The 24,896-nt window shown below is 45.5% G+C and overlaps 1 protein-coding gene across 6 annotated transcripts; it reads left to right on the top strand.

Moving 5' to 3' along the window:
* The first annotated feature begins 261 nt into the window (after nt 1-261).
* KIF23 (kinesin family member 23) lies at nt 262-24,086 on the top strand. 6 transcript variants are annotated; one of them, XM_090029063.1, is made up of 24 exons: nt 262-394; nt 474-537; nt 782-910; nt 3,027-3,132; nt 3,997-4,133; nt 4,397-4,506; nt 6,039-6,209; nt 7,885-7,965; nt 8,405-8,517; nt 8,651-8,772; nt 9,306-9,408; nt 10,072-10,151; nt 10,244-10,363; nt 11,678-11,837; nt 12,489-12,656; nt 12,952-13,109; nt 13,626-13,799; nt 14,466-14,645; nt 15,050-15,355; nt 18,057-18,287; nt 19,136-19,218; nt 19,541-19,622; nt 19,756-19,826; nt 23,232-24,086. In XM_090029063.1, the coding sequence occupies exons 1-24, from the start codon at nt 384-386 to the stop codon at nt 23,245-23,247; spliced, it is 2,976 nt and encodes a 991-aa protein (XP_089885189.1). In that variant the 5' UTR covers nt 262-383; the 3' UTR covers nt 23,248-24,086. The 6 variants fall into 6 exon arrangements, with proteins under 6 accessions (XP_089885189.1, XP_089885192.1, XP_089885193.1 ...); XM_090029065.1 differs by having other exon boundaries at nt 298-394; nt 477-537; XM_090029066.1 differs by lacking the exon at nt 7,885-7,965.
* Nucleotides 24,087-24,896: the final 810 nt, after the last annotated feature.

The raw sequence follows: 24,896 nt of genomic DNA, 5'->3' as shown, positions 1-24,896 counted from the left end.
TATGTGTCTGCGCGTGTATGCATGTGTGTATGTATGTGTGCGTGCACGCGCGCGTGTCAATGCCCGGTCTTCACACGTGTCCGCAGGCTGTTGATCACGTGTTATTCTTCTCGCGCGGTCCCTTCACCCAGACGCGGTTCCGTTGCCCGGCAGGACGTGACGCGAAGGGGCGGGGCCGGGGCGGTGGCCCGCCCGTCTCCATGGAGACCATTGTGGGCCGCCCAGCCCGCCGCGCGCTTGACGTCACGGCGTCCCGCCCCGCCCCGCGCCGCGATTGGCCTGATTTGAAAACGGTGGCGCGGGGCCCGCCGGGAGGGCAGGTTCGAACGAGACGGCGCGACCGCCCGGCATCGACCTCGAGGCGGCCCCGCCCGGCCACCGTCATGAGGGCCGCGTGAGTGCCGGGGGCGCGGGGCGCGGGATGTGGGGGTGCTCCGCCTGGGCCTGTCTCACTGTCTCCTCTCTGTCCCCAGTAGGGCCAGGACCCCGCGCAGGCCCAAGGCGACGCCCAGCAACGTCCTCAAGGATCCCGTCGGGGTGAGCGGCCCTACTCGGGGGCGGGCGGGGTTTACTGGGGGGTTTGTTGCTTTCAAAACCTGCCTGCCTCGTGTCCAACGGGAATCGTCTCCGAGAGCCGTCACTGCGTTCGTATTTTTGACGATGTTGGCAAGTTACAGCGCATCCTCTTATGAGGTGCATGCAGGTCGTTGCCATCGTCGTGTGCCTCGTTTAAAAATGAAGCAGAGTTTTCTCATAAGGAAACGGCCTTGTCTTGCATCAGGTGTACTGCAGAGTACGTCCCCTCAGCGAGCAGGATGTGGAGTGCTGCATAGAAGTGGTCAGCGACACAACGGTGCAGCTCCATCCCCCCGACGGGTACCGGATTTTCCGAAATGGGGAGTACAAAGAGGTAACTAAACACCTGTGGTTTAAAAAAAAATGACTGGGCTAATAAGTGTAACATGTGGAAAGTGAAAGGAATTAATTTGACCAGTCAGTGGTTAAAAATTGGAAGAAAACTGATTTTTAAATGAATGTAAATTGGACCGTTCCCACAAAAAAGGGTTGTTTTTAGGCCTGGCGCTATTCAATACATCAGTTGCTGATTTGTATGGAACAAAAAAGTCATTGCTGTCAAAGTTGTCGGATGACACTGCGTGGTTAAGTGAAATGAGATATTTTGATATCCCTGATACTCCAGTAGCAGCATTGGGGGGCGTTCAGGAAGAGGTTTGACGGTCATTGGTTTAGGGTGATTTAGGAGTAGCTATGCCTGTGCTCTTACTATGGTTATTTCCCACGTTTCTGAGCTTTGCTGTTTGCCACAAGGGGCTGGGGGGGATTTTTTTTCCTCTCCTGGCACACATGTCAGTGGTTGGCTGGTTGGTTTGTCTGTTTTTAAGCCTTTCTTGGGACCATTGGGTGTTGATGCAGCCCAGGCTGGGGATTTTGACTGGGTAGTGCTGATTCTCCTGCTGAGATTAAAACCCAGATTTTCTTAGCTATAGTGTCTTGCCCCTCTGCTCAGGATCAGACTGATTTGCCATATTTGGGGTTAGGAAGGAATGTTACCTTTTGGTTAGCGGGGTTTGCTTCATTGCAAGGGGGAGGGGGGATAACCTTCTTCCATGAATCTCAGACAGACATTATAACGACCCTGCAGTGGCCAACACAGTGCTACTGTGGTCCCAGTGCTTTACTTGAGGCAGGTTAGGGTGTTGTGTCTTGTGGTTTTGTCAGGTTTAACTGTAGTTTTGCTAGTAGGTTAGACAGTGCGTTTGTATAGGGTGGTTTGGATAGGCATGATTCTGCACTGGGGAGGAAGTTGGACTAGATAACCTCTGGAGATCCCTTCCAGCTTGATTTTTCCCTAGGGTTCTCTGATTCTATGGAGACTTACTGAAATTTGGAATCTGGCTAATATCAACATGTCAAAAAAGCTACAGTCTGGAAAGGGCGTAGAAAAGAGAGGGGTGTGATCCAATCTTTGGAAAACATCATTGGGTTTAAGGCTTGACATCCTGGCATCAAACGTAAACTTCAGTAATTCTCAACCACCCTGGTGTGCCTCGAGATCCTTCCAAGGGTATCACACAAGGTTAGCACTTTTAGGTGTGTAAATATGATTCACAAGATAAATCCAGAGATTTCAAAACATTCTGACCTGTTTTGGTTTTTCTGAGTTCTTCGTAATTAGGGAATTGCTCTAGTGGCTTTTTGTTTTGTTCTCTTGGGGTGGTTTTTTTGGGAGGGGGGCGGGGGTTGTAGTAAAACACTGAGCAGAAAGTAAGAGTGGAAATTTTTCAAGTGATGCCGTAAGTCTAGAAAAGTTGAGGGCAACTGACATGCTTATGTGTAGGGTCGTCATATTATTTTTACGGAAATCTGGGAGCCTGGCCCCTCCCCAGATAAGAGAGAAACAGTGCCCAGCCCAGCCTGCCCCCTGCCTCCAACCGCTACTAGGGAAGATCCAGGTGGGGTGGTGCCAATCCGAGACTTTATTTCCATTTGTCCTGCCAGCAGACAAAAATGGAAAGCCTATGAAATCTGGGACTGTCCTGGCCAAACTGGGACATATGGTCACCCTGCCTATTTGGGGAAGAGGTTTCTGGCAATGAAACTCTCTTAAGTTAGTGGGGAAAGGTATAACAAGGGTTGGAAGGACATAACTGGATGTCTTCCTATGTAATCTGTTGGAACTCAACCAGAAGTCTTGGGCTTGATCCCCTCCAAATCAGTGGGTGAGTTTCTCCTGGTTGTGTAATACAGGGTCAAAAGGTGATCTTGGTGCTCTCTTCTGGGCTTAATTATGAAATTTGAGGAAAGTGCTGATTGTTCAGTATGCAGATCTGAGCTATGTCTCAGAATAAATGAACTGAACCAAATGGGTATGCTACAAAAGAACTGACCGGTCCTTCTACCAGTTTAGTGACAAATTTTCTTTCGGAAGAGAAATTGCCTTTTGGAACCAGTGGACTTTTTAAGATGCAAATTCCAAGCTTACAGCAGTGTCTCTTCCTCTGCAGACACAGTATACATTTAAGGAAGTATTTGGCACCCTTGTCACTCAGAAACAGCTCTTTGATGTTGTGGCGAAACCTCTGGTGGAAGACCTTATTCGTGGGAAAAATGGTATGCAGCTATTTGTGCATTTTAATATTCTGTTGTGGCATTCTGTTAGCTAAAACACTTCTCTGCACTTTTGTATTACTGTTAGGACTTTGCAAAACTTCAGTGCTGACTTGTAATTTGCTCTTCAGCTCTGCTGTGCCTCTGCTGGCGCTCTTCCAAATTCTGTCCCTCTCCCCAACCAAACTTTTTAAGTTTTCTGTTGGGGGGAGGGAGGCGAAGCAACGACCACCCACAGGCACCACCAGCAGCATTAGCGGTGCTTCTTTCATGGGATGCATGTGTACCCTCGTTCACCCCCTACATGTCGCCATTGAACAAGATATTCTCTTAAAAAAAATTGTTCCAAAGATCTGTATGTGGGGGTTTTTTTTTCTGTTGTCACAAAGAAATTGTTCCCATCTTCATTAAACAAGGCAAAAAAAGCTCAGATTTTTAAATTATTGCTGTTTCTGTATTGAATCCTGTATCTGATTTTTCTTTCTTCTCTGCCAGCTTTGAAGGGTCTTTTCTGGGGTTGGTGGAGGCTTTTGCAGAGTGTGTGTGTGTGTGTGTGTGTGTGTGTGTGTGTGTGTGTGTATGTGCGCATGCGTGCATATAGATAAAAATATACCTTTTGATTCTCAACTAGGGTGCCTTGAGTCTGAGTTCTGGCTGCTAGTATGAGCTAGTCTTGTACTGGGCGACTTTACTATGTGCTTCAGCCCTTCAGAATGGTATCTGTAATCATCTGTTCCTCATGTTGAGCAGTCAGAATGAGGCTTGTTTTTCAAAGCCCTATCTTTATTGGGTAGGATTAAGTGAGAAGACTCCAGCTTCAGCTGTTAATTAACACCACATCCTGATCTGTATCAATTCTGTTTCTAGGTCTCCTTTTTACCTATGGTGTGACGGGTAGTGGGAAAACGCACACAATGACAGGTTCTCCTGGAGACGGAGGACTTCTTCCCCGATGCTTAGACATGATCTTCAACAGCATTGGACCATTCCAGGCAAAGCGATTTGTGAGAAGCTTTGTGTCTTTTTCAAGTCTTTAATTTGTAACAGTGACCTTCTAGTACCAACAAAACATCTCCCTCAAACAGCATGGGCAAAAATGGAAATGCATAGATGGGGAATGTCATCAAAGTGAAGTAATTTGGGATGATCATCCTTCATATTTTTTTTTCTTGTTGAAAGTTTCATTGCACAGTAATTGAGAAGAAAAAAGGCTTTGCTTATGTTGAAGTACTTTGTGTATATCCAACTTTGTTCACCACTCTCTTAGGTTTTTAAACTTGATGACAAGAATGGTGTGGATGTACAATGTGAAGTTGATGCTCTGTTAGAGCGCCAGAGGAGAGAAGCCATGCCAGTTCAAAAGACCCCATCTGGCAAGTAAGTAACTACCACAACTTGTAGTGTATAATCCAATTGCAAATTGGGTGACTGTGACTTAATCTTATGTCAGTCTGGTCATCTTTATTTTAAAAGGGAGGTGGAATGCTCAGGACAGTTGATATAGCACTTTTCACCATGGGAGGGATAGGGAAGGCATGGTCACATTCAGAGCAGAGGACATAGAGTTGGCAGTCTAGGTGCATTCTTGGTAATACAGCTCAACCTTTCTCATACCGGGACCCATTTGCCAAGATCAATGGTTTGGCTTGTCCTGACCACACCACCCTGGCCGTGCTGGTGCCCCTCACTCAAACCACAGTCTCTTGCCCCCCATCTCCCCTGCTGGAGGGGGTCTCCAGCTGCCCCCGTCCTGTTTGCGCCAGAGCACGAGCAGCAAGTGCAGGCCTCTGTGCATATGGACTCCGGCCCTGTTCTGTCAGCCCAGGCGCATGGTTCCCCGGCTCAGGCTGATGGACCTTTGCCCACCTGCAGAACCATGGTTTCCCCTTGCCCCCATGGACCGGGGGTGGGGCTGCCAACCTGTCCTGTCCCTGGGTCCCACCATTATGAGGTGGCAGGTGCTGGGCCACCCAGAAGGGTCAGGTGGGGCCTTCCCATTGTAGCAGTGAGACTCCTGGCTGTGTGGTGGGTCTGTCCAACTTCCCTGTAGTAGCAGAGCTCCGAAATGTCCTGTGGCTGCACTCAACATGCAAGGGGTCAAAGACAACCCCTCAGACCAGGCGCTGCCTGCTCAAGCTGCTGCAGCACCTCGGGCCCAGCCAGCTATGCATTTGGTTCTACCTCTGGGCTTGGTCAGGCGCCACTTAGCCAGTGCCATAGGCAGCATGAGGAAGGATAAACGTGCCCGGTGGAGGCTGCCCCCCCCTGAGCCCAGACCCCCTTTTCCCCCAGGGTGAGCTGCGGGACGGCTCAGCCCAGAGGAGCCTTCCAGGTTTGGGTCACAGCAGCAGAAGCACAGTGGGAGGCACAGGGAGCCCATTGCTCTGCCTGGGCCCCACTGCGTCAGGTGAGATGGGTAGACCTGCTGCTGCGGGAGGAAGGCCCTGCCTGACTCCTGTGGGGTGCCTGGCACCTCCCTCCCTGTAGTAAGGCGGGATCTGGGCACATAAGTGGCTAGGGCTGTTCCTGCGTGGAGGTTACTAAACCTCCAGCAGGAACAGCCCTGGCCCTGGTATGGGCTATTTGGCTAACTTTTTCTTTTAATCCATTTAAACTCCTCCAATTATTGGTTAACTTCTTAATTTCATATTTATGTCCCTACTTCGCATTCGTCTAACTGCAACCACAGCTGAGGATTTCATAGCCAATATAGTAATAAATGCAACTGGACTTAAGTTTTTCACCAAGTGATTTTCAGCTTTTCCTAGAGGAAAATTAGATGCGTAATTTTAGTGTTCAGGATAGGCACTTCCAAGGTATTCAAACTACTGAAGACTTAACCTAAAGAATTCTTAGTAGGACATTAGTTTGGTTTATTTCAGTTACTTACTGTTCTGTGTATTTAACAGACGACAAATCGATCCAGAATTTGCTGACATGATCAATGTACAAGATCACTGCAAAGTGGAAGAGGTTGATGAAGATAGTGTCTACAGTGTCTTTGTCTCGTATGTTGAAATCTATAATAACTACATATATGACCTCTTGGAGGAAATTCCCTATGATCCAATAAAACCAAAGTAAGTATTTTTAGTGTGCTTTGAGCCTGTCACCTGTTGAGAGATTGCATATCTGACAGTGCTGTGCGCTAATACCCCTTTCTTGGATTTGTGTCTAAGACCAAGGTTTTGGATACCTATGGAAGTGTATACAACATAGTGACATGGGCACAGAACTGTTGGCCACGGAGTAGTTCATAACTGAGCCATGGAGAAACCCAACTTTGCCACTAATACTCTCTGTAAACATGCACACTTCTGCCTCACTTGCCACCTGAAGAATAGGGGCAGTGACAAATCTCTGATGTGAGGTATTAGCTTGTCTAAATACTTAAGCAGCACTTAAACCAGTGTTGGGTACCTTTGCTACTAAAAAGTAGCTCTTACTTCCTGAGTATAATGGTATCCAGCTATTAATCTTTTTGGTATGTTTGGTACTGGCTTTTGAAGCTAGTGGGACTTCAGAACTTGCTCATGCACTCACTCTTGGCTGATGACCGCAATTTACAGTCTACACAGCCTTTTTTAAACAACTCTTTTAAGGAAGTGAATATTACATTGGTCAAAATGTGATTTGCTTCCTAAAGTTGACTCCTGCACCTTTTTGGTTTTTCCAGTCAACTGTTTTGTTCCTTAAAAACTGGAGCAGACAGTGGGAGGTAGGGATGTGATAGGTTAAATGATAATTGTTTAACTGATAAACTAACCAATTATTGCTGGGATTATCTGTTATCCTTTAGGGTGGGACACAGCAGGGATGCAGTCTGGCAGGGAAGTGGGGCAAAGGAAAGTCTGAGTTTCCCCTAGGAGGAACCAGAAGGCAGCAGGCAGAGTGGGGACTAGTACCCTTAGCCTATGAGGTTAAAGAGAAAAACAGCAAGTGACCTAATGATTTGTCAAATAACCAGTTAACTGCTTGTTTACAGGTGCTCCCTTCCTCCCAGCCTTGGGTTTCACCTGGGCTGTATAGTCTGGCCAGCTTGTCACTGGGTCCTGCCCCCCCCCCCCATCCCCAAACTGCGAGTGGCTCTCAGTAGCAGCTGTCCCCAAATTGTGTTAACAGTTATGTGCTTAAATGACATGATTAGAGGAAGTTAAATAGATTATTTTTTTTAAACAATATTTACATCTCTAACCGGAGGTGTCAGAATCAAAATTGTAGCTGCCAGAAGTGGCCTCCAGACCACACCCCTGTCCTTTGCTAGAGGTCTGGGATCCTTTGCATCTGCACACGTCTTTCTGAACCTTGTAATTTATCTCCAGTTTAACCTCAGACTCTTTCTCGTTTTGTATTTGTCAGTAACTTTAAATCCACTTGAGGATCTGGCATATGTCTTAGTCTTTCATAAGTGGGTCAGATTTTTTAAAACTAATTTGCTGTCATCCATGACAGCCTGCTCTTGAGGTCTCTGGAGAGAGACCTCTTTGGAATCTTGCTCTTAATTGGGTTCAAATGCCTGTAGAACATGTGGAAGCTTTTAAAAGGAGTTAAATTTGCTTGGTTTAATTGCTTTTGTTTTTGTTATAAGATCATCCTCTCATTTGACTTGCACAAGCTGGCCTTGGAAAGTTCTTACAATAGTCCCTCTTGTTTACTTTGCAACAATTAATGTTTGGAGATTCCTTCATTTTTTTTTTAAAAGAACAAAGGTGGTTCGTGTGGACACCATAATGTTTTGTCCTGTTCCTTTGGTAGATGGAACAGCTGTAACACTCCCATGCGGAAGGGTGATAAGTGGAACAGTTGCAGCACACCCATGCGGATCGATGACTTTATGTAGGTGCACAGCATGTCGTCCCTCCTATTAAATAATTTCAGCATCTATTTTAGCAGCGGTAGCAGAAAAAAAGAAACGTGGACTGTATCACTTTTTTCCTTTGCTTTACTACCAAATACAGAATAGTGCTACTGAAACCTGTTTTGCTTCTATAAGAGTTCGTGCATGTAGGAAAGCAGTAGTAGTCTTCCAGCCTCATAGTCCCTAATAAGATTTGCAATTAAACACAGCTTACGAACTGAAGCAAAGCAATAACTGAAGTGCAACTAATCCTGCCTGAGCACTTTCCCATGCATTCATGTTGACTCTTCCTTCTGTTGGTATGGGATTATGTCTGATGCCTTGTGTTCAGGTTGAATCTGGTTCTTAAAAAAATTTGCATGCGTCTTGCTTAAAATGCATTGTCTGTAGACTTGATCACAACAATACTCTTTCCAGACCACCACAATCCAGAGTACTCCGTGAGGACCAGAATCACAACATGTATGTTATAGGATGCACAGAAGTGGAGGTAAAATCTACTGATGAAGCTTTTGAGGTTTTTTGGAGAGGTAAGAGAATTACTGTCTTACAATATTTTATAATTGTATGCAGCTGTTCATAGTAGAAATCCATATAGCATGAAAACCTGAATTAGCCGTCACAGATTTGGCCCTTGAATAAAAAGGATGCCTTATTTAACAGGTCAGAAGAGAAGGCGGATCGCAAACACTCAGCTGAATCGTGAATCCAGTCGTTCTCATAGTGTGTTCATGATTAAACTGGCTCAGGCCCCCCTGGATGCAGATGGAGATAATGTTCTACAGGTGAAATGCAAAGGCTAGTTATTTAAATAAGCACGAAATTCTTGTGTAGAGGCTCACGAAATGACCTGTCTGTGGTCCTATCTAAAGCATTGCAGTTGAGACTTCTTACATGCCCCCCTACAAGTTAATTGTTTGATAAATGCCTCCAATTAAATTTTTTGTTATAAAAATGTTGGGGAAAACACTGTTATATTAGAATACCAAAGCAGTAAGACAAACTTGTTCTCTTGTTTCTTGCTTTGCTTCCTCTTTAAGCCAAAACTGAAGTATGTGGAACTTTGGAGAGCCTTTGTGAAGCTGCCAAACTTGTACACTAAGATGGAAAAGAGCTGAAAAGCTAGTGCGCTAAACATTAATGGCACATAGCAACTTGCATTAATAATTAACGACCTGCTCAAATTTTCTTTCAAAACTAAATTGCTAGAATTTGCAAGGTTCTAAAGCGCGTGTGTTTTTTATTCCGCACCCCTCCCCCAAATAGTAGAGCAACTGTTAATGGCAGTAACCTAACATAATTTTCCTTTCTGTTATAGGAAAAAGAGCAAATCACATTAAGTCAGCTGTCCTTGGTTGACCTAGCTGGAAGTGAAAGAACTAACAGGACCAAAGCAGAGGGAAGTAGATTACGAGAAGCAGGTATGTATTCAGGCTGGATCATCTATTTATGTATTAGTGTGTATAATTGAGTGTGGACTAAATACCTAGTCATGGGGTGATCTTTCTTATTAAAGATAACCCTGAAAAAACCTGATGGGCTGTGTCTTGTGTTCTGTTGATCCATAATTGTCCCCTTTGCCTGGAAAGATGAACACTCATTGTACTGTTTAACATATTTTTGCGCATATACCCGCACCCATGTAAAACCTGCGGAAAATTGTATTTTCGTAAAATAGTTTGTGTATTCCCTGCACCCATGTATTCCCCACCAGAGCTGGAGCTGGAGCCAACGGGATCTGCTGGGCATGGCTGCTGGAGCTGGAGCCAACTAAAAGTGGTGCCAAGATAATCCTAGTGGGGATGGGCTATGCTGTTCTAAAGACTCTGCATAGCCTGCACCCTTGTATAGCCCTCACTCACCCGTCAAGTTTGTAAAAACATGTATAGCCCACGGACTATATGCGTGAAAATATGGTACTTTAAGCTCATAACTAAAAAAGCATATGCTTCTGCTTCAGTCAGTGCAACTGCCCCACAATGAATGATGACTGAGGACTAAACTGGCTGCTGAATTTAATGATAGACCTATACCCAACTGATTTATTTAACACTTTCTTTCTGTCATACCTCTGTTTCTTTCAGGGAACATCAACCAGTCATTAATGACTTTGAGAACATGCATCGAAGTTCTGCGGGAGAACCAAATGTATGGCACCTATAAGGTAACCAACAGATCTGTCATCTTACTGGCTTTTATTAACATGTCAAGGTTTTGCTTGTGGTGGGATTTCTTAGATTCTTTTCGTCTTTTCAGATGGTCCCTTATAGAGACTCCAAACTAACTCATCTGTTCAAGAACTACTTTGATGGTGAAGGAAAAGTGCGTATGATTGTGTGTGTTAACCCCAAGGCTGAAGACTATGAAGAAAGCTTGGTAACTGGCACATGACTTATTCTTCCTCAGCCCCAGTACTTTCTTGCAGGGCCTTAGTGCATTCACAAACCAGGGGAAATGCAGAGCTATTTTATGCTTCACCTTGAAGAACAAAACAGAAGCTTTATAGCAGGGATGGGCAATTTTTTTGGGGCCTAAGAGCCACATAGGCAATCTTGATGAGCTGTCGCAGGCTGGGTCAGCACTCTTCTCCCTCTCTTTCACCACCACCCTCCCCCCGCCCCCCCCCAACCACAACTCTCACCAGAACTTCTTATGGGGCTGTGGGAGGGCAGGAAGCATTGTTCAGGTGTGGGAGAGGCTGGGATCACATGCCCCTGTTCTCTGGGGTTGGGGGTCATGTGCATGTATGTTTATCTGGAGGGGGCCTGCCTAGGCACTAGGTCCTGGAAGCCTGCTATGTGGGTGGGATGCATGCAGCAGAGCTTGCCTGGGTGGTACGGTCTGTGCTACACCCACAGTGCTCTGCGTGGGGCTGAGCTCCACCTGCTCACCCTAGAGCTGCCCATGCCACACTCCCACCGGTGCCTGTGGTCCAGCCGCAAACGGCTCTGCACCCTCTGCTTCCGCTGGCTGCTACTGATCTTGCCCCTGGGGTAGGAGCCACCCAGCTGAAACTGCTTGCCTGACACAGCAGAGTGTGGTGCGGCAGAGGCAAGATCAGAAGCAGGAGCCACCACTGGAGATGGGGGTGGGGGCGAGTGCAGAGCAGCACCTAGCTGCAGCCACACCAGGAACAGCTCTGTCAGGAGCTGTGTGCTGGCTGGGGCCCAGGCTGGCAGGAGCCCGGCACAGGCTGCCCTGGCATGAGTAGGCAGGGCATGGCCACTTGCAGAGCACTGCAGGCCGGATCCAGTCACCTGGCCATATTTTGCCCACCCCTGCTTTACAGGGAAGCTTGCAAGTATGATCTTGCTCCTCATTCTTAGAAATAGCAGTTAAGTGCTCTCAGCAAAAGGCATATCTCCTTTTTGTGTGCTAAGGCTTTAAAAGTTATTGAACTCCCATTTGGGCTGTGCTGACATCAGGCCTTAAGTGCTTGTTGTGACATTAGTTGGTATTGCTGCAGCAGCTGCGAAGAGCAGAAAGGAGCTGCACGAAGCTGACTGTAGAACTGTCTGATGGGGTAGGAGCTGTAGTACTAGGAACTGCTTTTAACTGCATTTTTAGAAAAGTGGTTTAACTTGATAGTGTCTCTGTAAGCATTCTCTTAGGGCAGTATTTAAATTTGCAAATTCGTGATGTGGGTGGCTACAGTAGTCAAATACTCTAAAACTGAATTTTGTTCTGCAGCAAGTCATGCGATTTGCTGAAATGACCCAAGAAGTCGAAGTTGCAAGACCTGTTGATAAGCCTCTGTGTGGCTTAACACCTGGTCGTCGTTTTAAGAACCAGGCCTTTAAAGATGAGCTCTCACGGAAACTTGAAGCTCGTGGTGGCCCAGTAATTGGAGGTAAATTCTGCAATGGTGTTTGCTAATTGTAGCACAGATTTTTAATTGTTCCTTCATTCCTGATTTGGGAGGGGGGAGCTATGAAAGTAAACTTTTCTTGAATTCTTAGCTCATGATCACAAGTCAGGCAGCCCTTGGTTTGTGCTGCAGCAGTGCATGCACTCTTGTGGGGCTTCCACTAATATTGAGGCAAATTTTCAATAAGGTAATCATAACAAGTTTGGGACTTTTTCTAATTACTTTTTCTGAAAGAAGGTTGTTGCTAATTTTAATATAGGTGACACTTATCAGAAGAAATAACTTAAACTAGAAACAATTGTATACTTCAGGGAAATACTTCTTTTTAATCTCTTCCTCTCCCCACATTTTAGTACATTTTCCAAACTGCCTTCCCCACCTACTTTACCTATTTCAATTATAATCCTCCCTAACAAAAGCCCTTGTTACTACTTGCTAGTTGTTGTTTTTCTTTTTTCATTCAGTCCCTTATTTTGGTATAATTCTCTCTAGTTTGTGGAAACTTCTGGCTCTCATTATGTACAACTTTAATCAAGGTGTTTTGGGGAGTTTGAGTTAAAAACATCCTGATTTTTTTTTTTTCTAGCCTTTTGCCATATGTTGGACCACTCTCTTTTTCTTCTATTTTTCTAGAAACAGAAGATCAATCTGTCACAGAAATGTTTCTGCAAAACTTCCCTCCATTGCCTTCATGTGAACTGCTGGATATTAATGATGATCAAACGCTTCCAAGGCTGATTGATGCCTTGGAAAAGCGCCATAAAGCCCGGCAAATGCTGTCGGAGGAGTTTGCTAAAAACGGTAAACATTAGGAATCTGTCAACTTTTTTGGCTTGCTCTGTGCATTGATATAGATGTGCAAAGTATCTGAGGTGAAAGAAATAGATTTCTTTTGTCCCCCGTGGGACCATGGTAGAACATGTTTTGCTCATCAGAAGTCCTCAATGTTGCTTTAGACTGCTGGTAACTGTCAAGCCAATAATGCAATCTCCATATTTCAAGCCAGCAGAAACCATGCAAAACTTGATATATTAATGGAGCTGGGGTGGAAATAATCTTACCAATACTGTATTATGATGTTTTGAATCTGTTGCAGCGCTTGCATTTAAAACTATGATGCAAGAATTTGATACCAAAATGGTATCCAAGGAAAACTTTGCTCAAGGAAAGCTGGCTGAAAAGGAGAAAGCGATAGCAGGACAGAGAATGGAGATTGAACGGCTAGAAAAGAAAAACAAAACGCTGGAGTATAAGGTTTGTTCTTGTATAATCGAGCTGCCCACTTCTCATATACACAATGTGCACCTTACCTAGCAGAGGAAACTTGTACTGGAGACTTTCTTTAAAAAAAAAAAAAAAAAAAAAACATCAGGTTTTCAAGTGTTTCAATTTGGGGAATTCCAGTTGCATGAGAACTTTTCTTACAGGGAATCAACTCATATCCTTTAATGTTGTTTATGGGTGTCTTCAAGAGGGGGTTGGATAGATATCTGGCTGGGGTTTTATGATCCCAGCACTCCTTCCTGCCCAGGGCAGGATTTGATGATCTGTTCAGGTCCCTTCCGACCCTAGAAACTGTTAACGTTTCAAAGGCAATTAGTAAAGCATTTGCCTAGTTCCTCTAGGTACATGTGCACTACAATTGAAAATATATTCTAAAACATGATAAGATGTGCTAAAACACAAATGGTAATTTGAACCCACTTGGTAGGGGAAGAGGCAGCTTGAGAAACAAGCAGTGAAAGTAAAGACTATGGCATTTTCTTCTAGATTGATATCTTGGAGAAAACGGCTACCATTTATGAAGAAGAAAAACGTACTCTGCAGCAAGAATTGGAGAGCAAGAGTCAGAAATTGCAGCGTCAGGCATCTGATAAACGCAGGTTGGAAGCACGGTTGCAAGGCATGGTGGTAGAGACTACAACCAAGTGGGAGAAAGAGTGTGTAAGTATACTATGACAGCTGTTTAAACTGCCTCCAGGAGCAGGACTAGTGTAGAATAAAGGCTGGAGTTTTCCTGTGTGGCCCATTATGAAAGACCTGGTGTCAGCTGAAACTTTACAGATGTTTTATGTCAGGATAGAATTTGTACGGAAGGATTTTGATGCAAATGGCATAACTTTTTAAAAAAGCAGATACTTTTATATAAGTCCACCACCTGTTCCTTCTGATTCATCATTTGCACTTCTCTTGCTGTGTCAGTTGGCAGCTGTAGCCTAGTGTCAAGAGCGCTCTTTGCAAGAATTTTTGTTCTTAAAAGTACCAAAATGTACGCGTATATGGAGGAGAAATAGCTTCTTAGGAGATAACAAACTATGATGATGCAGCCCTATTAGAGGATTGCTTTCAGGGAACAATGACTGTGTGTGCTACTAAATGTAATAGTCTTAAGGAATGGAGCAACCTGTAAATATGCCACAGAGCTTTGAAATGTAGCTCCACCCCCTGCAATTAGTGTGTTGATATTTCTGGGTTCTGCATCTCAGATGGAATAATTTAATCCCACTTGGGATTACATGGCTCCCTTCCAATTATTTTTTGACAGGATTACTTGGTTGTGCTTGTGGAATTGGTCTTTCAAACTAACATTTATCCTGTCCTCTCCTTCAGGAGCGGCGGGTGGCAGCAAAACAACTGGAGATGCAGAACAAGCTGTGGGTCAAAGATGAGAAACTGAAGCAGCTGAAAGCCATTGTTACTGAACCAAAGCCTGAAAAGCCAGAGAGACCTTCACGGGAGAAGGACCGAGAGAGGGGTCTTCAGAGATCTGTGTCTCCTTCACCAGTACCTGTAAGCTACTTGTAAAACGCTCTGCTTAGTGCAGGGAGGAACTGTTTTTTATGAATCCAAATGCAGCTGACTTGGTGGCTAGAATGGTGAATGAGCATGAAAGTTTGTTTCAGCTGCTGTATTCCTCAAATCCTTCCCCCAATCTCTAATGTGCTGTCCCTTTTATGCATGCTCTCTTCACTTACACTGGAGCAATTGGAGGAATGTCCTGCTTTTATTAATTTTTTTAAGGCTAACTTTGAAACAATTAGTCCTTTTTAAGTTGTGTATTTTAGATAAAGACTGCCTTTCGTTGCAGAGAGCAAACGGAATTACTTTTTTTTTTTCCTTTTAAAATGTTGTATTAGCCTCTTTAACAGTTCAGAATTTCGTATGTTCACTAACTTCTCTTCCGTTTTCTTCAGCTTTCTAGTAACTATGGTACTCAGGTCCCAAACAGCCACCAACTTATGAGCCAGCCACAGATGCATAGACGTTCTAACTCTTGTAGCAGCATTTCTGTGGCATCCTGTATTTCTGAATGGGAGCAGAAATTTCCTTCACACAGCAAGCCTACCAGTGTCACACCTAATGCAAGGATTAGACAACAGGAACCAGAGCAAAATAGAAACTGTGTGTCAGACAGAAGGCGAGGGATGTACCGAACTGGAGTCACTGAGGTTCCCAGCCGTAGAAATCAGATAGACGTAGAAGAGGATCAATGCTGCAGGGTTAGTGCTGCTCCTAGCAATGGTTACACATAGCAATGCTTAAATGCAGCAGTGCTTGGCTACTCTGGCTCAGAAGATCACCACTGTCAAATAACCGTGAAGCTAAGAGTGCTCTGATACAGCATGAGCACGTGCCTAAAAGATTTGGACTCTACGTTATGAATTGGTGCTACATGTGACAGTACTGCCTCCAAGTTGTGAGTCCTGGTACTTGCAAAACAAAAACTAACTTGTTTTTGAAGTCGGCATTTTACAAACCTCTCTGAAGTAGTGTGCCTGTGTCTTGTCAGCACATCTCTAACCTATCTGAAACACTCATCTAGCAGGAACATTGACTCTAAACCTCCTTGTCCCCATTTGTCTTTCTCTCCTCAAACTTGCTGGGCAGTCTGCAATTTTTATCATAGCTATCTTTGGGCAAATTTAAAAGGTGGTCTCATAAGCCATTTGTTTAAGCTTACCTGCTGAAAAATAGTATTTGGACAAGCAGTCTCCCTCTTATGAGTGTAAGACCTGATTCCTAAACCTGTTTTTATTAAATGTTAACGGTAGCAGTAAAGCCGACAGCTTCACTTTGGTTTGTGTTGGACTTCCTAAAACGGATTTCTTTGTAAAGGTGGTCTCAAGGAAGGGCTGCTTGTCTGAATGCTGTGTGCAGTGTTTAAAGCGTAGTTACCACAGGAGTTCAGGTGAACAAAACCAAAAAAGCCCCATGTGCATAGCACATGCTGCATTCTTTGTGGGGGGGAGATCCTCTGCAAGAGCAAAGCTTTTCTCACCTTGCGAGTCTGTGCCTTGGACTCCTTGCTGCCAATGGACTTCCTTGGAACAAGTGGTGACCAATCATGCCAATGCTGTTCAAACTGAAGATTTCTTAACAGTATATACCTTAACCCCTGGTGGTAACAAATTAAGGATCACACCTTCCTGTGAAATACAGTGCTACCTCTTCTATGGCTCTGAACTTCCAAAGCACTTTATACCATTTGTCTCTTAATTATTAACAAACTAATACTTCTTGTGTAATGCTGAGTAACTTGGAATAACCATAGTCAAATAGAATTTTTTTTTTTTTTTCAATTCTTGCAGCTACTTTTTGCCTCCACGCTATGCAACATCCTTAAGAGAATTAACTTGGAAATGGTGCTTTTAGGTCATTTAAGAAGAGATTAATTAGGAGGGGCTTGCATAGTAGATGTTACCTTTCATGCTGAATAAAATATAATCAGTGCTTGGGTTTTGGAGGTGCAGCAGATTGGGATAGTGTCCATGGATATATGCTGTGTCTTTGCTAGGTGTCATTAGTGTAATTAAGGAACATGTGAAACAGTAATATAAAATCTCCCATATTGTATCATAGTAGCTCTGCAGAGAATGCTGCCTTTTTGACTGGCTTTCATAGCTTCGTCTTGGGTTTTCTGTACCCTCTCCTGGAGAAGGCTGAATGAGAAGGGTTAAGTGCGGTGTCTAGTGTAATGAAGATTACAGGTACTTTTGGATAGGCCTTTTCTCTCTTCCTGGCTGTTCTCCCCCTGCTGCATGAGTTGGGTTGGAAGAGGAGGGACTCCTGGCTGGAAATAAGCTGGGTTCTATCTCAAGATTGTGTTGGGTTTTGGCCGTGTCCTCTGTATATTAAGGGGAAGTTCATAGCGACCCAGTTAGACAGTTCAGAAATTAGTGTGAGGTATCATCATAACTCGCATCTCTCCAGTGTGGGGTTCAGCAGTAGGCTGGACCAAATCTGGTCTTTCTCACCCTTTTGAGAGTGCTATTTCATACTGCACGCATGTTTGTCAGGTTGTTTTGGTCGGGCTTGACTTTCAGGAATAAACCCAGGTAATCTTTCAGAGAAAACTAGGAATAAAGCTTAGCCTTGCATGACATTACCTGCCCCGTGCTTTCCAGCCGTACATCACAAGCAGTCCCACATCTCTTTAACGAGGCATGGGACTTTGCTGTTTGCAGTTTCAAACAGCCTTCTGGTTTTGCCCAAGGAATGACTAGGGGGGTTGAGCAGAGGCAGCATCTCCTTCTCTGCACTAACTACAAAAAGACTGTTTTCTTGTCCTTCAGACATGCTAAACCAATGGTCCCCAGCCTCTGCTGCCCATGGGCAACAGTGCTGAGCAAATACCATGTTTGCAACCTTGGTTTTAACTTAATTTATGCCTGCAACCTACCCCAGAGGTCTCTAGCTTGGGTTGAGGACCACTGTGCTGAACTCAGGCATAAGCCTTCCTAAATCTCTGGATCTGCTCCCCCAGCTATCTGAAAAACAGGCGGTGACACTCAGGAATGTCCATGGACACTATCTTTAAACTTCCTCGTTTTCAGGCCTGTTTAGTGTATATGCAACCTTCACGGCTTCTAGTAATTCTCTTGAATTGCCAGAAGTACTGATGACATTTCAAATGAAAGGACAATTTAAGGAAAACCTCCAGCTGGCTGAAGCATTATTTAAATCTGCAAAGAATAGACTCTGGCACTAGCAGAATGTCAAGAGCTGTTTGCGCTTGGAGGCCGGGAATGGCGCCTTCCTGGGCGGATTCCAATACAAAACAGCTTGTGAGCGATGTTGTCATGTTTTGTACCAATACCCCTTCACCAGGCCTGAAAAGCTGCACTTCTGCTGAGGGGGACCTGTGAGAAATGAATGACTGATTGTGCTTGTTTCTTCTGGTTCCTTTCCTGCTCTGATCAGAACCCACCTCCAGTTCGGCTCAGGCACAGACGGTCACGCTCGGCAGGGGAGAGATGGGTAGATCATAAGCCATCTTCTAACGTGCCCACTGAAACAGTCATGCAGCCACATGTCCCCAATGCCATCACAGTAGCAACCGCGAGCGAAAAGGCACTAGCTAAGTGTGACAAGTACATGCTGACACACCAGGAGTTAGCCTCCGATGGGGAGATTGAAACTAAATTAATTAAGGTAAAACAAACATGTCACGGCACTGTTAAATGTTATTTCACTGACCTTGTGTTTCCTGCTGCACTCTGAGCTTGTGCAAGTTGCCATCAAATGTGCTATTAACTTTAATTTGAATGTTACAGGTTGACACAAGGTGAGAGGCTTTTTTTTCTAGATGGCTTGCTAATTCAACTTTAGTCCTTCCTAATGTCCTCATATAGCCATTTGCTATGTTGTTCTAGTAACGTGTGCTTAAAGGTCAGTAATTTTAAGACCCCTTTCCTAATGGCATTAAGCTTCTGCTAGCCACTGGCTTTGTGCAAACGAGAGTCTTGTGGAAGTGTTGCTTCAGCCGTGGCCAGTGTGATTCAAGCTGCCGCAACAATGCAGCAGTACAGAGACAAAGGCTTTAGAAACAGGATTTCCCATTGTGGGACTGATTAAAGCCTTTAAAGGGTGGTGCTAAATAGCATGGGCTTTGTGTGTGTTTGGAATGCAGCTTTTTCCTGTTACTCATTGTTACGACACTTCTGTTTATATACTTATGTAAATAAAATCCCTCCAAGCTAACATAAAGGCTCACTCACACAACTTACCCAAGGGTTTTAGCCTAAAAATCAGTGCTGTAGTATGAGAGCAGGAAAGTGAGCCCTGATGGACCTTCTGCGTCCAATGTACCAAGTCCTTGCAGTGACCAGATGACCATCTCTGGGTTCAATTATTGCTGGTAGTTCCCCTTACTGCACTGTCCTGCATTGTGGGTGGATGGGTGTGTTTTCTTTTCAATACCAAACGGAAGCACTCGGATCTTTAGACCCCTTCAGATAAGCTTGTATAGTAACCAACTTGTTGCTGTTTATTGCCATCAGGGTGATGTTTTCAAAACTAGGGGTGGTGGACAGGCCGTCCAGTTCACGGATATAGAAACTCTGAAACAAGAGTCTCCAACTGGGTGAGTTATGCTGAAATCTTTTAGTAGTGATAATGTTGAGAATCTGGCTTCCCCAAAACGTACACGTGGCTCTAATGCCATCAGTTGTTCGGTGGTGAGTTGAATGTGAAGCTAGGCGTGAACAGAAATTATTGGTTTAACATGCACACAGTTCAGAGAGGTTTCTTGTTAAGCCCGTAGTACCAATGCTCTACAAATCTGATGACACTTAACTTTGTCTAATGCTAGTTAGCTATTTTTAACTAGTTAAGAGTACAGATAGCATTTGCAGACAATCCCCTGTGCTGCTTTCTGGATTAACTCTTTTCTTTGCCTCCTTCAGTCGAAAGCGAAGATCATCCCAATCCAGTCCTAACCCACCAGAAGATGGTGCAGAATCGGAATGGACAGATGTGGAAACCAGAGTAAGTTGCAAATGATGTAGGGGAAAAGCTTAATTCCAGCTTAAGTGTGTACCAGTCTAGGGCCAGACCACTGGGCCTGTACTGTCTTCTGGCTGCTGTGGGCAGTAGTGACTAACTCTTGACATCTCTTCAGTGTTCTGTAGCTGTGGAGATGAGAGCAGGATCTAGTCTTGGACCTGGCTACCAACATCATGCTCAGCCCAAGTAGGTGGATCTTTAACTTTTTATAACCAGGGGTTCTGGGTTCTTGCCTTAAATTTTCCTGCTGGAGAAATGACTTGCCTTTTAAATATTGACCTAATTTAAAGTAAGTACTTAACCCAGAAATGAAAAACACTTGCTGGTTTGTGCCTTTAACTCTGGTTGTGTGTTTTTAAACTCTAGTCGCAACAGGAGGAGAAAGATAGGAGGGTGGTTGTCCTGTCTTTTATCTATCTGTTTCCAGCTTTGATGATCTAGTAGTGTTGTTGCAGAATAGATGACCAGAGACAAATGGCACAGCACTTGGAAGCCTAACATAGGGACATTGGTCATACCTAAAGTTGCTCAGCCTCAAAGATTTTGTGGCTGCCTTTACCTCTAAAGAAGCCTGTCCAAATTCCAGAACAAAGGCATCAAAACAGAGCCCAAAATAGGGCAGCACTGCTGCTTGGATGTCTCAGTCATCAGGCCCTGGCCTGAAGCATGACTAGTAAACTTTTAGCACAGAAGGACAATAGCCGAATGTCAGTTTTAAGTGGGCTTACTGAGGTGAGGCTGCAAGCTTTGTGCTGGAACAACAAATAATGTGGCAACTCCATAGAGATGGGGGCCAGCAACAAACAAAAGCCGTTGAATTACTTCCAGACTCTTGCCTTCTGAATCTAAAGGTGTGGAAAACTTAAAATTAATATCAGATACTGTGTCAGCACCTAAGAATGTCAGTACCTGGAACAAACTAGTAATGGGTTTGGCAGGGCCAGGAGAATACTTTGATTCCACTTGTTAATAGAGGTGCACCAATACATCAGTCCATATCATATCAGCACCGATAAAAGGAAAATTGACATTATTGGCAGCCAGCTTTGTTGGCGGATGTCACCAATTTTAAATGCGGTGTGCATGTGCGCAGCTGCAACCAGGAGTGTAACCCAGCATTGTGAAGAGCAGCATCTGGCTAGTAAATCTCTAGGGGGAAAGAGGCATGTGGGGGCAGACTGAGGCCAGTGCAGTGCGGGAGTGAGTGGGGCAGGTGCAGGCATTGCCCAGCTTGGGTGGGGTGGGGTGCGGATGCAGCTGTAAGTGGCTCATCCAAGGCGGGCGTGGGGGTGGCTTCCACCACTGTGTGCATCCCTTCCCAAGGGGAAGGCATGTGTGGCATGTTCCCCTAGGATCCGTGCGCAGGCAAGGTGCCACTGTGTGCTTACAGCCGGGGGCAGCACTGGGGTCTTCTCAGCACGGGGTGCTGGACCGGAGCTGTGCTTGAGGAGGGCAGCAGTGGTGCTGGGAGAGGGGTTATGGGGGCAGGCTACAGTGAATTTTGGGGTGGCTGGTAGCCCCCGCTTCTAGCACTGTCACTGCCTGACCTGAGCTCAGCCCTGGCTTAGCCTCCTTCCCCCTCTGCTGGGGAAGAGCCTGGTGCCACCCCCCAGGCTCAAGCAGGCAGTAAGCAGCCTGCCCTTGTCCTGTGCACAGATCTGGGGGGGGGGCACATGCCCTGCCACATCTCTCCCGGGGGTGCGCGCAGCGGCAGAAGCTGCCCCACCCGTGTGCCCCCAGACAAGCTGCTCACAGCTCCATCCTGTGCCCTGCCCTGCCCCAGCTGGGCAGGCCCAGCCCAGGCCCCTCCCTCACTGTGGAGGCCTTGATCGGCAATCGGATTGGTATCAGTCGATACAGCTTGTTAATAATTGGCCTTTGGAATCAGCCCAAAAAATGTTTATCGGTGCTCCCCTACTTCTCTGCTTACAGAAAGGCATCTTAAAAGAAGGGCTCGTGGCAATATGATTGCAAATTTGATGTAGCTAGTGCACATTTCTAGCCATCACTGTGCCAAGTCAGGGCAATCCACATGTTTTATGGGAGAAGCACAATTCAAGCCAGGGAGAAGCTTTTGCTATGAACAACCTGAGAACTCTTCAGGGTTTTCTGGCTGACTCAAATTCCATCCTTCAGGTTTGTGGATCTGAAGCTCCTGTCCCTACCGTACAAATAGCGACACAGTTGGGTCAGAAAGTCTGTTTTTTGGGGGGTTTTTTGTTTTTTTTTTCAGTGGAGGCAAACGCCTATTTAGACCTAACAGAACTTCACAAGCCATGAGATTGCAAACTGCAGTAGATATTTTCTATCAAAATAAGTGTGTAATGGATAATCTGGTAACCTAGGCAGTGGATAATAGTGTTCAATACCCAGATCTGGCTTCTTGCAGATAGGTGCTGGCAGTGCTGTGGAAGTGACGTATTCAACTCAGGGGAAGAACATTTGCAGTTTTACAAGACTTGCTTACAGGCAGGAGAAAGGGCTTCAGAGGTAAAAGGGCTTCCCATGAAATGGTGGAGAAAGGGTGACCAGCCAAATCAAATATATTTTGGACCCAAACAGAGAAGTTCTGCAGCTCTAGGATAACACACTTTCAGCTAAGGCTATAGTCTCTGGTGAGCTTTTCCAGCACCTGAAAACCGTGTTTGTCAGTCCACTGTCTTGGCAGAAGAAAAAGCAAATCTGGTGCTTGAGAGGTGGTGTGGTATCTGGGGGGCTAGGTATTTCAGTTCTGCTTATCACCATTTCCCTTGCAATGGGCACTGGCATGCTGTGGTTTAAAGCTGCTGTGTGCTTTCCTGGGAATATTTGGGCCTGATCCTGCTCTTCCTCAAGTTAATGGGAGCTTCACCAAATACCAAATGCCCTGGTACTGCCCGAGGCAGCCTGGTTGCATTGAAAATTGGTCGTTTTGGTCTTTGTTGTGCTATAGGAAAATATATTGTGGAGTGAATGTTTGCTGTTTCATCAGTTGTGTTTTTAAATAATGCTTACCTTGAGAGGCGTGTTAAAATGTATTTAACGAAATGCATCCCACTGACACCGGGGGTCAGCAATAGAAGGCCCGCAGGCTGCATCTGGCTCAAAGAGACACTGGAGCCGGGGGGCTTTGCCATTCCCATGCCGGGGATAGGGCCAAGGTCAGACAGAGTTGGCAAATGACAGCTGCACCCATGCTGTGGTGGGGAGAAGCAGAAGCAGTGAGGGGGCAGCTTCCAGCTGCCTGCCGTAGCACAGCTCCAGTCCAGCTGGAGGGTTGTCTCCCACCCAGCTGGGTTGCAGAGGGTGAGGGGGCCTGAGAGAAGCCACAGCAGCACCTGGCCCTGGCATGGGTGCAGGGCACTACCACTCTTCTCTGCTTTGCTCCCCGCGCCTTGCTGCTGATACATCACTGAAGCCGCCTGGCTCATGCTGGGTAGGGGCTGGGTTGTTCTGGCGCAGGGTATATGAAGGTTGCCAGCCCCTCATCGATGCTATCTCCATACAACCAAATGTGCAAATCCCAGGTAAATTTCTTGGTTGCCGTTGTGAGAAAAAGATGCTATGAGGATCAACCTGTTGATCTGTATGTTACTTTTGTTTCTTTTCTAGGCGCAGAAAACCATGAGTTTTGTGTTCACTACCATCCCAGAATACTGTTTGTTTTACTTCAGCAAAGGGATTTAATCTGAATTGCTGCCAGCAATGCCTTGGTAAACTTACTGCCTTATTAACACTGCCTGTGTGTATTTTATAACTGGCTGTGCTGGGCAGCAGCAAAAGGGAAAGGCTTTCCCCAAACCCAGGGAAGTTTTGTATATTCAACAAACTTGAAGGTTTTTTTATGCTGCCATATATTCTGGACTTCTCCAAATGTGCCTTCTAGCTTGTTCATATCTGTGAGCCCCTTGATGATGACATGCTATTTTTCTTGTCAACTAAATCATGCAAGGTCTTGGCCTTGTTTTTTCCAAGGTTTCCTTTTTTATACATGTAGTGCAAAACGCTTTCAGTTTTGGTCACGGTCCTTTTGGGTCCTTTTTGTTTTAAAGAAATAGACAAAAGCTGCTATTTATTTAGCTGCAGTCATGCACTTTAGGAACGTTTCCTCTGCCAATTCAGGCTTTTTTTATCGTAATTAGAAGCAGTTCAGCAATAGGAATTGCCTATTAGAACAATTCATCAGAGAAGAGACGAGACTTTAATTGCTGGACCGACATTCTGTACATATGCAAATTAGCTTGAGAGAAACCATCAGTCTTTTGAGCCACCTCCAGTGAGAGAATACAGGGTTGCTGAGGGAGTATATAATGATGAACTGATATCAGACCACCTCCTTGTATGTATGAGTAACTAGTATATATGTGTTACAGTGGTAGATGTGGGGTGGGAGGCTAATAGGCTCACGCATGGTGACACTAAGTGAATCTGTAAACCTGTTGAAATAAAATACTTTTTTCCATGGTGGCTCTTGCTCAGTACAGACTCACTAACTTGGCACGGCTTTCTTACCCTTTCAGAAGTACCTCAGGCTTCCTCCCCAGAATCTCCAAATCCTGTTGCACTGTCGTCTTTGTGAAAACCCAACTTTCGATCATCCCGCACCCCTCCGTGAGGGACCATTTCCTGGCTTTCTCAAGGGCTCCTGGTCCTCTTACTCTAGGGCAGGGGTGGCCAACTTGTGGCATGACTGCATCTGCACGTGCCCGTGGCAGATGAGGGAGGGGGAAGGGAGCAGAAAGGAGAGCAGAAGAGGATTGGAGTGGCCCTGGGCAGGGCTAAATTGTGGCGTGTGCTGAAAAAGTCATTTCCTGCTGCTGTGGGGCATCAGGCTCTACCTCTCAACCTCCCCAGGGGTGAAGGTAGAAAGAAGTGCTAAAGGCATCCTAAGGGGAAAAGCTTTCATTTGCTTGCTTTGGGGGTGCAAGTGGCTGCCCGTGTGCAGGCCAGTAGCTGGTGGCAGGCTGGATTCCTCTTCTGGGTGTCAAAATGGGTTGATGGGGTTTTTGGTTGTATTTGTGCTGGTCTAAGGACATGCCCTGAGAAGCTTGCCTCCAAAATGGGCTGATGGCATCCAACACTTTCTGCTCCTGCCACTGGCAATACAGCACCACTTTCACAGCTTGACCTCCCTCATGGGCATCATGGGGTAGGTCCCATTGCAAGCCCCTCCATCTTACGCTTCTTGCATCGAAAAGGCGGATTTCCTTCGTTGCTTCCCCCTGCCCCCCCAATCGGGATGCTGCCTGGTAGAAAGGCATCAGCCAAACTGACCAA

Source organism: Crocodylus siamensis, chromosome 15 (genome assembly GCF_052110815.1).
Source record: "Crocodylus siamensis isolate JL-2025a chromosome 15, ASM5211081v1, whole genome shotgun sequence".
NCBI lineage: Eukaryota > Metazoa > Chordata > Crocodylia > Crocodylidae > Crocodylus > Crocodylus siamensis.
This window is presented reverse-complemented; position numbering and strand designations above follow the sequence as displayed.